This window comes from Sorex araneus, chromosome 2 (assembly GCF_027595985.1).
Source record: "Sorex araneus isolate mSorAra2 chromosome 2, mSorAra2.pri, whole genome shotgun sequence".
Lineage (NCBI taxonomy): Eukaryota > Metazoa > Chordata > Mammalia > Eulipotyphla > Soricidae > Sorex > Sorex araneus.
Genome location: NC_073303.1, coordinates 324463482 through 324482443, shown reverse-complemented (window position 1 = coordinate 324482443; position 18962 = coordinate 324463482). Strand labels below are relative to the sequence as shown.

Below are 18962 nucleotides of genomic sequence, written 5' to 3'. Positions count from 1 at the left end.
GAGGTGGAAAATAATGTAAAATCACTCAGCTGGAACCTCAGAGGCATTCTTGTGTTTTCATGTCAGCACTTGTTGCTTGCCCCCTTTCCACCACTCATTTTTCAACTATTCTTCTTGTTTGTGGAAAGAGACACACGCTTCGGCATCACGCAGCATGAAAGAGAGACAGCCCGGGGCTGCTAGGGTGGTGGCTGTGCTGGGCATGTCTGTGCTGAGTGCCAAGGCCAGCTGCTAGGGCAGGGGATTACTGAGCTCTACTGTAAGCACCAGCTGGTGCCCGGGAAGAGGCTTCTCCCTGGGCTTTGCCTGCCATTTACTGGCAAGATCATTAGCGGGGCTGCCTGCACACCAAGGCAAGGACACTTTTCTTCCCGAGCTGCTGTACTGAGCCACACTGTTTCCAGAGACTCTGAGAGCCTCCCAAGGTGATAAGGAGATGGGACACCTAGCAGCCCTCGTTCCCAAGGCCAGAATTGCGAGTAACACATTTCCCAGGCCTTAGTCTTTCTCCTTCCCACAATCCAACATGGTAGATGGCAACATTTATCTCATCCAAAGAGCTAAAGGAATAATAAAAAATCACATGGGCTGTGCCCAGGGGAGAGCTGATAGAATCCAGCAGGTCAGAGAGCTTTGGACTGCGTGTCCTGACTGCTGCCTGCTCAGTGCTCGAATGATGGACTGGGCTGCCTTGAGGCAGTTGGAAGAGAAGGCAGTTTGTGTCCAGCCTGGAAGGACAGAGGGGAAATAGGGGAGCGTTATCATGTCTGTCTCGCTAAGCTCCAAATGAGTCAGAGGCTCCTCGGCTCACTGCTGGGGATTGAAGCATTAGGGCAGCTGGTAGGGTGCCTGCCTTGTACTCAGCTCACCCAGGTTTAACCCCCCGGCACTCCGTACGGTCCTCTAAGCCTGCCAGGAGTGATCCCCAAGTGCAGAATCAGAAGTAAGCTCTGAGTACTGCCAGGGGTGGCAAAAACAAACAAATAAAAATGACAATGCAGTCAGGGCCAGCACTCCTAAGACTGTAAGCATTTTATACTTATTAGTAATTCCAGAAAGCATGTCTTTTTAAACACAAGGTGGTTAGTAGTGCCAGCATTATGACCTTATGGGTCCAAGAACTAATCTTCCCAGAATCAGATTATTTTATTATGAAAGAAGACTTTTTTTTCATTCAAGAATATTATCTCTTTCTTAGTGCATCAAAGTGTACAGTTGCAGATGCTCTCATAAAATTCAGAGCAGGATCAGAGCTGGAGCAATACTGCAGTGGTTAGGGCATTTGCCTTGCACGTGGTCAACCAAGGTTCAGCTCCTGGCATCTTATATCTGCCACTGAGCATCACCGGGTATAGCCCAACAACCCCCCCCCCAAAAAAAAAAAAAAGAAAAAGAAAAAGAAAACCTCAGAGCAAGATCTATTGAAATTGTATTTCCAGTTAGTTTCCAAGCCTCCAGCTTTAACCAGAGCCTGAAAACTCTGCCCTGAGGCCCGGGCAGGAATCTGAGGAGCCTCTGACTCATCTGAAACTTCACTCAAGCAGAGACTGATTGAGATAAAAGCTCACAATGTGCTTTGGCTTCCTGTACTCCAAGTCACTGTAGTCCAAGTCACTGATGTATCCGGCAGCCTCCCTTCCTGGTTATCCACCTTCCTGCTTTGACCAAGATGTAAAAACTAGAAAGAACACCTGTGCACCATGTGACTCATACCTGAGAACTGGGAACCCCCTCAACTCCTGTTTGGCTGATTGGTTGGTTGGGGTCTGGGGTCCCACTGGCAGGGTGCCTGGGCTACTTCCGGTTTGAGGCTTGGAAGGTTGTTCCCAATAGGGTGCAAGGGACAGTGTGGTGCCAGGTTGGAACCAGGCCTCCTGAATGCAGCACATGTGCTCCACCCCACGGAACCATCATCTCTCCAGGCCAGTCTTTTCTTTTTTTTTTTTTTAATGTGAAAGCTGACCTCTCAAGTCTAGAAACATTCAGGCCACTATTTTGTATATGGGACTGGGAGTTATTGGTCAGATGCACCTTTACAGCCCCTTCTGTGACACTTGCAGCTGTCTATGAGACTAAGAGACAGAGTTTATGATGAGGAAATATTTTATTTTGCTTTTTGTTTGTTTGTTCTATAACTGTGAAAATAGCACCTGCAGAAGTGAGCGAAAATAAAGAAGTACAGGAGGACTTCAGGCAAAGATGTTTTGTGACACCCCTTTCAAAGGGCCTAAGAACTCTAACCCCGGCTCACAGGGGAGTTTTTCCCATCTGGCCTCTTGATTCTTATCAGACCATCTCTGGTTTCTTTGACACCTGTGGCTGTTCTAACACTGTTGTTGCTCTTTTTTACATGCATGTCCCTTAGGTCTGTCACACACCCACATTTTATTCTTGACAACTGTTCAGTAAAAATTATGGAGACCTTCAACCCAAGCCTAGTCCTCCTGGCTGGGCTCATCTGGCATAAATTTAGTCAGAGGGAGATGGAAAGAACTCAGTAAATGGGAGCACAGGTTTTGAGTGCAGAAGGCCTGGGTTCCAGCATCCCATAGTTCTCTAAGTATTGTCTGGAGTGACCCCTGAGCACCAAACCAGGAATAGCCCCTGGATACTGCCAGATGTTGTCCCAAAACACAAACAAGCAGATTCACCTGGAAAACAAATGATTTCTTATACATTGCTATAAACTCTCATTACAAATTTTATTTTCTCAGTTCAATCTTTTTTTGTTTTTTTTGCTTTTTTGGGTCACACCTGGCAATGCACAGGGGTTACTCATGGCTCTACACTCAGGAATTACTCCTGGCGGTGCTCAGGGGACCATATGGGATGCTGGGATTCGAACCCGGGTTGGCCGCGTGCAAGGCAAACGCCCTACCCGCTGTGCTATCGCTCCAGCCCCCTTCTCAGTTCAATCTTTAATAACCCATTCTTTTTCAATCTGTGTGAGCAAGAAATGGTTTTAGAAAAGAATCTTGAAATGACTTGTTCGGTTGGTTGTTTTTTGTTTTTTTGTGGAGTTTTGTTTGTGTGTTTGTATGTGTGTGTGGCTACACCACTTCTGGTTCTGTGCTCAGAGATCACTCCTGGCAGAGCTCAGAGCACTGACCACATGCAATGCCAGGGATTTAACCCAGGTTGGCTGCATGCAAGGCAAGCATCCTACCCACTGTACAATTTCTTCAGACCCTAATGGCCTATTCTTATAAGTGTTGCTAATGTGCAAGTGGATTCTTTTTGACTGATCTTGCATTCTTGAGTGACTTTCCTGGGTTTGGGGATCTTAGGGTGCAGCTCCTACCAATCCCCAACTAAATTTACATGTTGAATGTCCTGTGCGAACATGCATTGGAGACTATTTCTCTGTTTTGTGACTGGCTTTTTGTGAGTCACTACATCTGTTCCTTCATATTGAGCCTATCTACAGAATCAATGATTCTGCTCTTTGAGAGTGAAAGTGTCCACATCTTAGAAATCTTACAAAAGATGACTTTGTAAAAATAATGGTCATTGCATCAAAAATGTCTTGCTCTGTTGTCTTTTCCAGAAATGCCCTTCTCACTTTGTGTTAATATTTATCATATACTTGATAGCAGTCCAATTGGGTGAAACTCAACCTTGAGCCTATTATAAAGTTTAACAATTGACAGCACAATGCCTGTTCCCAATTTTGGGATTATTTTAAACCCTCCCCAGGAGAAATGGAAGGACTGAAATACCCTTGGCTTGAGAGGAAGGAAGTACTGGAGCTAATTTATCCTGCTACTTTGTGAGAACAGGGATGCTGATCTCTGAAGGATCAAAGTGTTGTTTATAATTGACACATATTTAACAATTAAAAGAGATAAAAGGTTACCCAGCTCTGTCACTGGCATAAAAGCTTCAGAAAGCTGTCTCCAAGACAATCTTCAAGGATTTCTATGTAGACCAGAGTCCTGATTTGTTTTTTGACTCGTTTTGAATCCCCTTTTTATCCCCAAAATATCTTAGTATAGGTCATCACAGGAAGAAAAAGTGAGACATTTCCTTCCCTTTTCAACATTCTTCAGGACAACTCTCAATTATATCCTTAGTTAGAAGATAGAATTGCTTACAGAGAGATTAGTTTAAGAATTTTTTTTGGCCTCTGAGGACCCTAATGCAAAAATTAACAAACTCTTTTCTAATTTCTTTTTTGTTGTTCATTGAAAAGTACAAATCACAGACAGGGAGATAGAAGAGTGGATAATCTTTGCAGATTTGCCTTGCACATGGCCAAATCTGGTTTTGATCTTTGTTTGGTTCCCTGAGCCCTGCCAGGAGTGATCCCTGAGCAGAGAGCCAGGGGTAAAGCCTGAGCACCACTGGACATTGACCAGCCACTTCCCCAAATAAAATTAAATCAAAAAGAAAAGAAAGAAAAGAACCAATCCATTTTGTGAACATCTTTTAGAAGAGCAAGAAATGGGGCTGGAGTGATAGCACTGTGGGTAGGGCGTTTGCCTTGCACGCGGCTGACCCTGATTCGATCCCCAGCATCCCATTTGGTCCCCCGAGCACCGCCAGGAGTAATTCCTGAGTGCATGAGCCAAGAGTAACCCCTGAGCATCACCAGGTGTGACCCAAAATAGGAAAAAAAAAAAGAGCAAGAACTGACTCGTTTATTTAGTCTGTTTGGTTTGTAAGAATAGGCTTCCAAAGAGACAGCTCAGGGTAAAGACCCCAAGTTCAATCTCCAGCACCAAATACCCACCTCCCCCCCTTCAGGTGTCGCCATCATAGTCCTCGGCAGCACTGCACCATCAGGCCCACATTGAACCATCACACCCAGATGGCCAAGTATCCTCCGGACTGACGTTCAGCTCCATTATCACTGCTTGGGAGACAAACCTGCCACCCCCTAGAAGTAAGAAAATAAACTCCCACGTTAGTGAAGTGCAGTTCAAGTACAACTTCACAAGTATCAAAACTCTTTTGTTTTGTTTTGTTTTTGAGCCACACCCACAGACACTCAGGGATTACTCCTGCCTCTGTCCTCAGGGGTCACTCCTGACGGGGCTAGGGGAGATGAAGAGGCTGGGGAGTGAACGCAGATTGGCTGGGTGCAAGGCAGTCGCCCTACTCGCTGTGCTATTGCTCTGGCCCTTTTTAAAAAAAGTAAATAGCAACAATAATGATAAACATTATGAGCAAAATAAGTCACAATACAAAACTTTTTTAAGTGTGGGGCTTTTTTGTTTGAGTATTTTGAGGACTTCTGACTTATTTTGAGAGGTGCTCAGGGCTCACTCCTGGCCCTGTGCTCAGAGAACCGTGTGCAGTACTGGGAATGAAACTGGGTCAGCCCCACACAGCAAGTGCTGTAACCTTTGTACTATGTATCCTCTGGCTCCTAAAAATCTGCAATGTTTTATTTTTCAATTTTTATTTGGGGGTTTCTTTGGGCCACACCAGCTGCTCTCAAGAATCACTCCTGCTTCTGCTTGGGGGACCGTATATGGTGCTGAGGCATGAACCTGAGTCTGCTGCATGCAAAGGAAAGAGGAGGCCTGTGCAAACACAGGAAGCTGCAGGCTCTGTCTGGCTGCCTTGACCTGAAAGGTTTTCCCAGGTGGAGTGGGACAGTGATAAGGGGTCTCTGGGGCTCTGCTCTGCCCTGCCGTGGAGGAGGGATGCATGCAGTGTGCCTGAGAGCACTTTCATTCATCCAGCCTCCAAAATACAGCAACCAAGGCTGCCTGGGGCAGGTCCGAGAGCGTGTGGTGAGCTGAGTGTCTGTCTGAGAGGAGAGACAGTCCCGGGGGATTCCATTGTCTCAGTCCATCACTAATGTGGTGTGTTCATCATTCATTCCGACAAACCTTTCTCAGAGAAAGCTCGTACACACGTGCAGAAAAACAGCCATCAGAGTTTTGAAATACCACTTCTCACAGGACAGGAGGATGTAGAAAATATACAGTTAAGTTTAAGAGACCAGTAATAAAAATCCAGATTTAAGGAATATAAGGTAAGGGTAAGAGACCAGTAATAATAATAATTTAAAAAAAAAAAACCTGGGTTTAGGGAATATAAAGTAAGTGTAAGGCTCAGCACTGTAGCACTGTTGTCCCATTGTTCATTGATTTGCTCGAGCAAGCACCAGTAACGTCTCCATTGTGAGACTTGTTACTGTTTTTGGCATATTGAATACGCCATGGGTAGCTTGCCAGGCTCTGCCATGCAGGCGGGATACTCTCGGTAGCTTGCCGGACTCTCCGAGAGGGACGGAAGAATTGAACCCGGGTCGGCCACATGCAAGGCAAATGCTGTGCTATTGCTCCAGTCCAAAGTGTAAGAGACTAGTAATAAAAATCCAGTCTTCATTCAACAGGGCTGTTGGGGTCCTCACATGGACCCATCTGTATAAAACAGAAGGAGTAGGGAGGTTCAGGCTCTGCTTTCTCTGCCAGCCCCCTAATTCACGGTGGTGGCACTGTGGAACAGTGGGGGTCATGAGGAAGCCTTTATGGACAGATGTGGCTTTTACCTTAACTTTCGTTATTAAACATGGCCATGATGTGTTTTTAGCTAATTACATACATGACGAGCACCAGGCTTTATTGATTCCCTTTCTGTTCAGCCTTTGGTTCTCCAGCATCAGCGAGTGTCTAGACCTTGTTCTCTCAGCCCCCCACCAGAGCTTGCATGTCTGATAGCCTCAGCCTGGCTCCTGGGGCTCCTGCTGGCTCCTCGGCCCCCTGATCCGGCAGCCGGAGTCCCAGCTTCCCCGAACATCCCACACACCAGGGCTCCAGCCCCGGTGCCCCTTGTCTCCCCCAACCTCCACGGCTCTCTGACCTCCCCTCGCACCACCCTGAACCCAGCACTGTCCTCCCCACCCCCTGACAGGTGGAAAACCAGCAGCTGTTCGGCGCACTCAGGAGCCTGCTGGAGGAGCTGCGGATGGAGCTGCAGGAGGACCAGCACGCCCGGCTGCGGCTGCAGCAGCAGTACGCCGGCGACAAGGCAGCCTGGGACGTGGAGTGGGCCGTGCTCAAGTGCCGCCTGGAGCAGGTATCCACCCGCATGCCCTCTCTGCTCTCACCCGGCTCTGTCCTCTGAGAGAGGTGGGAGGTGGCTCAGTGACCCACATCCAAGAGAAATAGGGTTTCCAGGACAAAGCATGGTTGTCTTCGGTCTGTCTTCCCAGCCCCTCCCCTGGGGTGAGACGAGCAGCATCAGAATAGTATTCACCTTCCCACTCGGGCCAGGCCAGGTTGACTGGAGCCCCCTCAGGCAGACCGGATCCAAGGACACGATCAGCAGGGCCTGTGGACAGCATGCAGACAGGAACAGGGAGCCAGCTGGGGGTGGGTTGTCTCTAAAAGAGGTAAATGCATGCTGTCCTTTGGATTTCTGGAAGTACCGGAAAGAGCTGATAGGATTTTGCTGCACATCCTAGGAGGCTGGGAGCTCAGTACCAGAGTTTGCACGGAAGGAGGTGGGCCCAGGAGATCAAATGGCCTTCCAGGCAGAGTGATTGGAAGGCTGGTTTCCTGCCTCCACACCCCCCATGCCAACCCCTCCCAGAGCACAGCACAGCAGCTTTGGAAATCTTACACCCTGGCCATGGTTTTGAAGTTCACACTTAAGTTTTTGATCCCTTGAAATTCATAAAAGCAACCTCCCTTCCTCCATGTGTTGCTTGCTTAGAGCAGGTCTCCGGGTCTTCCTAGCACCTTGACTGTGATGAGAGAGGAAAGAACTGTGCATCTGGGCTAATCTTCCTAGGTCTTATTTTGAGACAAGTCATACCCATCATTCATATTTTGTATGATGGCAGATATACAGTAAGCACATGGCCAATGCACGGAAAGACAGAGCCACAGCCCCGGTGTGGTCTCCTGCCGAAGGACATTTATCTCCATTTATCCTGGTACCCAGGCAGAAGAGCCCGCTCCAGAGGAGGAATCGCTAAGGACACTCTCTGATGAGCTGCCTCCTACTCTATTTTTAAAATGTTTATGGGGGAGCTACATATGTTTAAAGAGTTCACATGTAAGCTAAAGAAGGGGGAGTATAATGTTTGGTGCCAGCCAGTTTCAAAACATTTCCTCTTTGTTTTAGAAGAACCTGATCTCCTTCCATATACATTTGCTGCAAATAAAGCCTCAGGGAGTCACTAAGCACCAGAAATAAAGAGCATTTCAAATCTAGATGCCGGGTGGTAATAGATAAAGATGACTCATCCTCAACTCATTCTGTTTCTGCCCAAAGAAATTTCTCAGATAGACATTTGTAGCCCAGAAAGCAATTGTGTGGGTTGATGCCAGTTTCTTTATAATAACCTCACCTTTACTCTCTTCTAAGCATATGCACAACAGTTGGGATTCTTGTATCACTTGTCATCCCATTGCTCATCGATTTGCATGAGCGGGCACCAGTAACATCTCCATTCGTCCCTGCCGTGTGCTAGTATAGCCCAATAGTGTCTGCTCGCTCCAGGAACATGAAGAGCCTCAAACCGTTCATTCAGGTCTTGACGAAGAAGTCTGACCATCTCATAGGTGGGTGGCCAGGCGTTCTTTTTGATGTCCCATGGAATCCAGTCGGTAACAGCTCTAGTCCAGTGGTGTCTCTGAATATCATTACGTGTCCGGCCCATCTGATTTTCAACGCCTTGGCAAACAAGACAGGGTCCCTGATTCTTGATCATCGACTGAGGTCGGACAGAACTTCAGATTACTTCGAGCAAGCCAGGTTCTGAAAAGATTGACCAGAATGTTATGCGACAACCGGAATGGGAAGGAATGGGAGTGAAGATAGACAGTTGGCAACTATACCACCTCTGCTTCACTAATGACATTGTTCTAATAACACCAAACATTAACCAAGTGGCACGAATGCTGGCTGACTTCAACTGTGGATGTGGAAAGGTCAGACTGCAGCTGAATCTCACAAAGACAAAATGCTCATGAGAAACGGGCTAGTTACTGACATTCCATTTGCTCTCAATGGAATAAACATCTCCAAATGCAGCAGTTATGTGTACCTAGGTCAAGAACTCAACATGATGAATGACCTGGCAACTGAGCTGCACTGGAGGAAGAGAGCAGCATGGAACGCCTTCAAGAACGTCCAAGAGGTTGTTAAGAGGACAAAGAACCTCCGAGTCCAGTCACATCTTTTTGACTCCACCATTCTTCCTGCACTAACATACACCTCAGAGACCTGGGTCCTACGAAAATAGGATAAGAGTGCTATTTGGGTCTCCCAAAGAGGAATCAAAAAAGCTGTGCTTGGAATATCATGCTTCACTCAAGTGAGAGAAGAGATCCAGAGTTGGGATTCTACCAAAAGAAATATTTTATCTTAGTAGAGGCTATGTTGAGACTATTCCCAAATCTGTAATTCTTTTAGTTGACTCCTAAGTCAGACCTGGTCTAAATATCAAGGATACAGCAACAAATATCTTGTCTGTTGGGTGTTTTGTTTGTGTGTTTGTTTGGTTGATTGGTTGGTTGGGGAGGGGAGGGGAACCCATCGGTGCCCACAGTTACTCCCAGCTCTATGCTCAGAAGACTGTGGACTGCTGAGAGTGGGATCAAGCCTCTTGCATGAAAAGTCTACCCTCATCTCATTGACCCAGTTCTCCAGTTCTGCTGTGTGTGTGTTTTGTTTTGTGTTTTGTGGAGGTGCAGTGCTCAGGGTTTACTCCTGGCTCTGCATTCAGGAATCTCTCCTGGTGGTGCTTAGAGGACCATCTGGGGTGTCAGAGATTAAACCTGGGTTATCCATGTGCAAGGCAATATGGTTCAGGCGTGTGTGTGTGTGTGTGTGTGTGTGTGTGTGTGTGTGTGTGTGTGTGTGTAAGATCTCTTTTGAAGCACTTTTAGTGCAGGGAGATCCAGACAGTAGATGTAATTTTGAGTAGTTTGAGAAGTGTCTGCTGGTCTGTACTCAGTGAGTCTCAGGGGTTGTAGGTATGCAGGACATACTTTTCAGCTTGTTGGTTTTGGAAAGGGTTATTCATAATGGCTCTCAGAGGATCAGAGAGAGTGGAGGAGAGAAATAACATTTTCAAGAGACAAGGATCTACTGAAGAAAAGAGAGGGAATACCTGAGCAACAGCGGAATCCTGTATAAGGGAGAAAAAATGTTCAAAGAATTGAAGACTAAATCAGATTGTATCACAAAAGTCAAGTATTTTGATTTGCATTTTAAAAGTCTGTTGGGGGCAGGAGAGATTATTCAGTGGGCTGGAGTACATGCTCTCCATGCAAGAGACTTAGATTCAACCCCACTTCCCAGCATATCCTCCCCAACTACTGGCCCTCAGCAAATAAAGCCCTGGGAATAACTCCTGTTCATGGATGGATAGAGCTGTGTCTTTTTTCCTGTTGTGCTAGAGGCTTTCTGTTAGATTTTCAGCAGTTTGAATGTGATATGGCAAGATAGGATTTTTTTTTCTTTTTGGGTCACACCCAGCAATGCACAGGGTTACTCCTGGCTCATGCACTCAGGAATTACTCCTGGCGGTGCTCAGGGGACCATATGAGATGCTGGGAATCAAACCCGGGTCAGCCGCGTGTAAGGCAAATGCCTTACCTGCTGTGCTATCACTCCAGCCCCAGGAATTTTTTTTTACTTGTTTATTTTGGTATTTACCTCCTGGGTGTTTGGCAAATAGTTGTCCTCGACTGCTCGTTACAATGGCTGCCTCATTACTAGGATCCATACAGGGGATAATGATATGGAAGAAAAATTGCATAGAAGAAAGGCCAGCAAAAGATGGTGTGACTCAGACTGGCAATGGAATGGAGAAGCAGGCTATGGGCAGCGAGGTGGATTTGTTGCTTAATATTCTATGTGATGATGTCAAGTGTTTCTAATTTGCACTTTTAAAGTGAAATTTGTTCTTCCTTGGGATTAGTCACATCTTAGTTTAACTGTATTTCCATAAATAATGGATACTCATGAAACTTCTTTTCTCCTATGAAAGTAAGATGTGTGAGGAACTAAGTTCCTGTCCTTCTCCCCTGACAGCTGGAGGGGAAGACTGAGAATAACTTGGGAGAAACAGGCTCCCCCGTGGACAACAAAGGGGCATTCAAGAAAGAGAGGGAGACCCACCAGAAGCTCCTGGCTGACAGCCATGGCCTGGTCATGGACCTGCGCTGGCAGATCCACCACAGCGAGAAGAACTGGAACCGGGAGAAGGTGGAACTTCTCGACCGCCTCGACAGAGATCGGCAGGAGTGGGAGCAGCAGAAGAAGGAGTTTTTGTGGAAAATAGAGCAGGTAAGGATGTCTCAGGGGAGTGGGGAAGAGCATGGAGACCATCAGACCACTTAAGTGAGGGGGGAAAATCACATGGCGCAGAGCCTTTCATCAGAGTATTTCATGGACTCCAGAGAGAAAGCAATATTGGAGATAAGTCTTCTGCTTTTCCTTACAGTCTGTAGGGAACTTTCTTGGGTGACATGTATATGAGTAGAGGTGAACAGTTAAAGTTCTTAAAGGAATTAAAAAAGCTAAAGATGTGATCGTTTCAGGTTTTGTAAAGTGACTTTTTTCCCCAAACTAACTTTTCCATTTACCACTCAGTCACAGCAACTGCTCCGGTTTGAATGGAATTGTTGTCCATCTGAGGAGTTGCTGAAGTAAGTCAGATGACAGGCTGTTTGCACCTGCCACAGATGTTGCTGAGTAATGATTAAATGGGACAGTAGTTAAAGGAGATAGCAGGGAGCTCACTGTCTTCAGCTAACCAAGTGATTTAAACCCTTGAAATTAAGTGGGGAAGAGGGAGATATTTCCCCCTCTCCAACTAGTCTTTCTCTGCATTGCATCAGATTTTGTCCTGTTTAGATAATTCTGGACCATGTTGCCTCAGTGATGCATGGGCTAAATTTTCACATTGGGCCAGGTTTTACTTTCAAATACATTTTCCTTGTTGCAGTCTGTCACACATGAGACCTCAAGAAAATATACTAAATCAATCGAGAACAGAGTTTGGGAAGGGTAACCTCATTCTTCTATCCACATGAACTACATTTTCATCAACCTTTAGGGGAAATGTGCTCCATTATCCTCCAACAAGGCCTCTTTCCTAGATATATGCAATGGTGGACAGTGATTTCAGCAAGCAGTAGGGGAGTGAGGAAGGGGGGAGGAACCAAGTGTTGAAAAAGACCAGCCCCCTTTGGCTCAGACACTGTTGAGAAGAGGAAAATGCATTCCACACCGAGAGTGGTGAAGTTCTTCCAGGTTTGATTATTCACACCATTGAGTCATCAGGTTGGCATTTGATATGCCGCATTTCATAATCTCCCAAAGTCTATCAGAGGAAAGATTGGCTGCCATCTGCTTAGCCTAAAAACAAAGCACTAGGGAAAGTCTTTCGTATTAAATCCTTTTTGGACCTCAACTCTCTTGGAAGAGATCAGACATGAAGTAGACATGCGGAGGGTAGACATAGCCCATAATTCTTACAAAATGGTGTCAGAGTCACCATGTCCCACTTGGGTTAGATAGTGCCACAGTCACTCCAAATATTATGTTACCTGGTGGGTCCTTCTTGACCTGCCCTCCATGGTCACTGACAGGGCCTTGTTCTGCTGCCTATTAGCCATTGGCTTGTTACTCACACTTAGGTTGGAAGTTGACTATCAGTTAGGCAAGTTGTTAGGTGTTTGATTTTGGTTTTTGGAGTGAGGAATTCTTTGTAAGATCATTAAGATATTCTGTGATATTCATCTTGCATATGATGATTTTGGGTTAGCAGTTACTTCCATTTTTAGACTATATTCTTGGAAGAGTGGGTAGGGACTGAACCCCATTTCCAAATTGTCAGTACTTGGCTGTCTTTCTCATAAAGTCAAGATCATTCTTTGAGAATTCTACCGCCCTAGAAATTACAGTGATATGCATGCCACAGACCTAACAGCCTCAGAGCATTAGTCCACAAAGCTGATGTCACTGAGAATAATTTATTCCAAAACACATGGGTTTCAGGCATCATCTGTTCCTGAAATCTGGGTACTGGATCCCACAGACTTTGTACAATTATTTCATTGTTGTTTTTAAGAGATTTGTGCTAGTGACTGTTAGGAAGATCTGCAATCATGGATATTTAGTTGAGTCTTTAAAAAATAGGCGCAGACAGATGGTTCAAAGGACTGGATTATATGCTCTGTGGGAGCCCAGGGTTCAATCCCCAGCTCTGCATGACCCCCTGAGCAGCTTTGAGAGTGACCCCCAAGCACCATGATAGGCATGACCCCTGCCAGGTATGACCTCAACACCAAAAAGATTAAAATTAGTTTATTTGGGGGACACACCCATTGGTGCTCAGGGATTGCTCCTGGCAACGTTAGGGAACATATGTGGTATGACAGATTAAACCAGAGTCAGCCACATGCATGACAAGTAGCTTTACCTACTGTACTATCTCTATGGCTAAAATAAATTTAAAATTGAAAATAGTTACTCTCAAGACAGCCAGCTTTTTAAATGAAGTTTTTATCATTCTCACTCCTCTGTCCTGAAATTTTAGTAGAGCAATTATAGGTTTTCATTGCAAAAGAGAGATTTGGCTAAAGTGTGCGTGTAAATTTTATTTATCAGTTATTGGGTTCTTTGTTTATTCAACTCTTCGTCACATATTTCATAGATAAGTAATAATATAGTGAACATCCTTCACAGTGGATGTCCTTGATATTTGACTACTTGGTGAACCATATAGCTTGGCTGTGATCATCCAATACGGCTGATGAAAGAAGTAACAGTAAATCCATTTTCCATTTTCCAAACACATGCTTCATACTTGTCCGGTGTCAATGAATTCCTATATAATTTCTGTGTCTCATGAGGCATTGTATATGATGAATGGCTCTGGGAATGTGTCTGGGGTCATCCAACACATATCACCTCTCATACCATCCATCTTATCAGCATCTCTTGTGTCAACCGAAATGTAATCAGTTGGTAGTTAACTTTTATGGAGTAGCAGTACTTTTCTCCTAGGAATTGTTAAGTTCCCAGTTAACTAGCAGCTGATGCAGGACTCGCTGTATACTGAACAGCTAAAGAAAATCTCCTGGTCATTCCATTCTCCTTTCAGTATATCCTTCATTAAATCAGGTAACAGGAAAGACCATTCTCGTAAAACCTGTGACCCTTAGGGTGACCTTTATTCTTTGGACCAGTTCTTATGAACAATTCAGGTGACACTCCAGGAGCGTTTATTGTTTTTTCCTGTATTACTTGAAATGCAAGTCCTTTAAAATTTTTTATTTGCACTAAAAGTTGCTTTACTGTAAAATTTTAAGAACAGTGGAACTGACTCTTGATTTAAATGATTCTCCTAGGAAACCTTATCCTCTTAAAGATCCATTATTCTATTACAACACACTAGAGGCATTTCAGCAGCAGATCCCTCCCTCTGAAACCATTCCAGTTCATTTTTAGGAAACTCAACACTCTCCAGCTTTAGTGAGCTTTGCTTCTGGCTGCCTGGGTTTATTTTTGAAATCCCACTTTACTGAGTTCAGACTGCTTTTTCATAGCTCTCTTCTGGGCTCATCCTTACCCCTCTTCACTCACACCCTCGGTGCACATTTACAGCTTCAAATGTGATTCTTGCATTTTAATTCCTTGCCCAAAATAACTTGGAGATGATCACGTGTTGAAACCCAATTGCACTGACATGTGTTAAATGAACACAATGAAAAGCTTTCCTTTTTACTATTCATTTATTTTTCAGAAAGCATTTTAGCAGCATCTTTAAGAGAACTTTGAAAGAGTTTGGTCTTTGGGGAGGGGTAAACAAAGAACAAGGGCTGTGCTGGAACCCATAAGGACTCTGCTTTATTCCAAAATTTGACTGTGTTCTTGCCTCCAATGCTCATATTGACTCTCTGGCAGATTGATTCTCCATCTTTCTCATAAAATCACAATAATTTTCTGAGATTTCAGTTCTCCCACCCCAGAAATCACTGATGATATGCATGCCACCCTAATACCTGAATTGTGAATGAAGGCCCAAATTAGGAGACAAAGGTACAGTTTGGAAAGATGTTTTGTTAAGACTAAACCAAAAAAGGAAAGTTAATTAATATGCTTCTAAGAGAGTTTGAGAATTTCCTGGCACTGTCTCAGCACTCGCGGACTGAAAACCTTTCTTCTGCCACCCATGTAGGTCAAACTGAAATGTCACTTTAGTCATTCAGATAATTAACTTGTTCAAAAGAGCAATCAGTGTGATGTCATGCACTGAGACTGGCAGGTAGAGAGGGCCCTCACCCCCCTCCATGCTCACTGTACCTATTTTGAAAGGAGGTCTGTCAGGAAAGTTTTGCAGAGAAGAGAGAACATGGGTTTTCAGGCGAAGTGGGGAGTGTCTCATACATGCCTTTTCCTGCCTGTCACAGTGGCTTCACATTGGGCCTCTCCTGAGAAAACTCATCCCTGTGCTGGAAATAGATCGGGGAGGTGTGGAGCAGGCCATGATGGCCTCCCTCACTCAAAAGAGCTTTGTCATAAGCCTTGTCCCCACAGGATCCCCATGTTTCTTACCTCAACCCACAAGGGAGAGATGTGCTATGCCAAATTTCTAGGTAAACTGAACTAAAAGGAGTTGGGAACTGTATATCTGGGAGCAAACCAGCAAGTCATTCAACACTGGTCCCTGTGCAAATGTTCCTCACACCAGGCAGTCCTGCATCCCACCACTACTTCCTGTTTATCGAGGGCATAGGGTTGCTGCACCCAATTCCAACCTATGTGCAACCTCTCCCTACCAGAAAGCAATTCTCACATGCCAATATAGTGTCAGATAATTCCTCTTTTCTGCTTCATTCCAACACTGTCTATCCAGACAGATGAGTTCAGATTCACAGGGAAAGGGCTTTTTATACCACCCTCTTCTTCAGATGCCATTTGTACCCCTTCCCAGGTTATTGCTTGTACCTCTGAGCATCTAACTATACATCAGAAGTTCCCAGGACACCCTCCTCAGTTCTGATTAATTTGCTGGAGTGGCTCACAGAACTCAGGAAAGCCATTTATTCACTACTGCACTGGTTTATGACAAAGAATATTATTCAGGGACAACCAGATTGGAAGGTGTGCTTGAGGCAAGGTGTGGAGAAATGTCAGAGAGCCACTTTCTCTCTAGGTATGGCATCCTCTTCAAATAGCCAGTATTTGTCAACCTAGAAGCTGTTAGAACCACTCCTTTTGCTTTTTTATGTTTATTTTTCATGGAGACTTCATTGCATAGGCATGTTGATTAAGTCATTGGCCACTGGCAGTTACACTTAACCTCTAATTGCTCTCCCTTCCATGGAAACCAGGGGGTAGAACTGGAAGTTCCAGCCCTTTCATCACATCTTGGTTCTCCAGGCAACCAGTGCCGATTTTCAGGTGCTTTTCAAAGGTTGCTTCATGAATATAACAAGAGACTACTTTGTCACTCTCAACACTTAGAAATTACCAGGGCTTGCTGAATTGTTGATCTAGGAACTGTGGGGTCATCAAAATAACCAAATATCTACATCTCTTGTTAATCAGAGTATTGTGCCAAGTCAGGTCAAAAGTCCAACTATAAAGTATGTGTCTTGTTTTCTTTTTAGTCCTCCCAGGCTTTAAAGTGCCTTTATAGCTTAATTTTATTCCTCTCAAAGTATAAGTGTTCATTGACACCAAATACTTATTAACCCAGTTTGATCACTTGGGTTACATATGTATAAGACTGTTCCAGATGTTTTAGGTCTAGTTAGGAAAATAAAATTTACTCTCAAAAACTTGTTACCATTGGTGATATTCTAGTAAGTGTGCCTTAAATTCTGGATAATTAAAAAGGCAAATTATAAATGTGTTGCTTAAACATATTTTTGTTTGTTTGTTTGTTTTTTGGGGTCACACCCAGCGATGTACAGGGGAGACTCCTGGCTCATGCACTCAGGAATTACTCCTGGCGGTGCTCAGGGGCCATATGGGATGCTGGGAATCAAACCCAGGTCGGCCACGTGCAAGGCAAATGCCCTACCCGCTGTGCTATTGCTCTAGCCCCTAATTAAACATATTTTATAAAACTGTAGAAACCATGAATTAAAAAGCTTTCAGTAATAGTTTCAGGATACAATGTTCCAACTTCAATCCTACCACCAATGTCAGCATTCCCCCACCATGTCCCCAGATTTCCTCCCAAATACCCCAGTCTGACTCCTCAGCATATACCTTTTTAGGTTTAACAATTGTAGTTTGGGTTCCATGCTTACAGTAGTGTTAGTTCATGATGGGTTGGTTCCATAAATTTGCTGTTTCCTATGAGGATATTCCTCCAAGTTATGTACAATAACATCAGAAGGGGTTGGCGTGAGCCTGGTTCATGTAATTTTCCCAGTTCAGACTTTGAAGTTAATTTAAGAGCATTTACCTCTCAGACTTTAAAATGTAATTCAAAATTATGAGGAACATGGTATTGGGAGAGTAACAGAAAAATGAAGCTAATGACCGGATAGATAGTAGAGGGATAAGGTGTTTTCCTTGCACGCAGCCAACTCTGGTTGGATTCCCAGCATCATATATTTTCTCCCAAGCACTGCCAGGTGTGATCTCCAAGCTCAGATAGGAGTAAGCCCTGAGCACTCCTAGGCACAACCCCAAGCCCTTCCCACCCTCAAAAAAAGAAAAAAAGAAAGAAAAGTGAGGTTAATTGGTTTTTTGTTTTGGTTTGGTTTGGTTTGGTTTGGGGACCACACCCACTGATGTTCAGATGTTCTCCTGGCTCTGCACTCAGGAATCGCTCCTGATGGTGCTCTGGGGAGCCATTGGGATGCTGAGATAGAACCTGGGTGAGTTGCATGCAAGGCAAGTGCCCTACCCACTGTACTATTGCTCCGGCCCTTAATCATTTTTATTTTTAAAACTCTCAAGTTGCAGAAAGAAAATAATTCTCGGAGAAATGGCGCTTTCCTCTGTGACCAAAAAGAAGGCAACATTCACCCCTTTGCCCACTCAGGAAGCCCCCGAGTGCCCCGCCCCATGGCTATGTGGTCATGTGCAGATGCCGACTCCACTGCGTTTGAAGACCGTCCACTGTCCAAGCTGAAGGAATCGGACAGGTGCTCTGCACGGGAGAACCTCTACCTGGACGCCCTGTCCCTGGACAGCGAGGATCCAGAGGAGCCTCCGGCACGAGGGCCCCACAAGGATTTTAGGAACTGCCTCCCTGAGGTGGGTTTCTCCCTGGGTTTCTCATTGGAAAACACAAAGGGTCCTAAGACATCCAACGCTTACCTCTCGGGTTTCAGAGCTACATGTATGGTCATCTCTGTATTGAGTAGAACTCCAGTTTTCACAATACCAAGAATTTTGTTGGTGCCCCGACCTCAGACAAGTGTGCCCTTGTGATCTCTTTCACTTTGCCCTCCTTGTCTGGCATTGAGAAATACAGGACTCAAAAGAAAAGGCCTCACCAGTGGACATGTCCAACACAAAACACTTTAATGGAAATTCTGGGCAAAGTAGATCTTGAGTTTCTCTTAAAATTATAGCAGTGTTTTTGAGTCAGGAAAACTTATTAATAACCAAAAAATATCGTTTGAAAGAAATTACCTAACATTAAGAAGTAGCAGGAGCTTAAGTGGCCCAATCAAGTTATCGTAGTACTTATCACTCACTAGTGATATGCTATAAATATCTTATTTGGTACAGAGCAGGGAAATCCAGTGCTTAGAAACTGTACATATGACAGGGCAACTGGCCCCTTTACTGACATTTTCATGTTACAGTGTTTTCTATTTACTCCTTTCTTAAACCTGGATTTTAAAAACTGATTTTAGGGATCGTTACTTATAAATTGATTTAATCATTATTTTACCTCTTTTTATTGAATGCTAACAGACATGTAGCCTTATATTAGTCAGTGTACAGCATAATGACTGGCTATAGATAGATATTTCACAATATATGATCTCCACAGTTAAGTATAAAAC

General features: G+C 44.6%; 1 protein-coding gene across 3 annotated transcripts in view; it reads left to right on the top strand.

Annotated features, from left to right (window-relative positions):
• The window catches only part of MTCL1 (microtubule crosslinking factor 1), a 133216-nt gene that overhangs the window by 100717 nt on the left and 13537 nt on the right, over positions 1 to 18962 (top strand). For all 3 annotated transcript variants that reach the window (XM_055125793.1, XM_055125794.1, XM_055125795.1), the window contains 3 exons: positions 6868 to 7032; positions 11005 to 11259; positions 17902 to 18201. In XM_055125793.1, coding sequence (XP_054981768.1) covers positions 6868 to 7032; positions 11005 to 11259; positions 17902 to 18201 — 720 coding nt within the window. The remainder of the gene's footprint in view (positions 1 to 6867; positions 7033 to 11004; positions 11260 to 17901; positions 18202 to 18962) is intronic.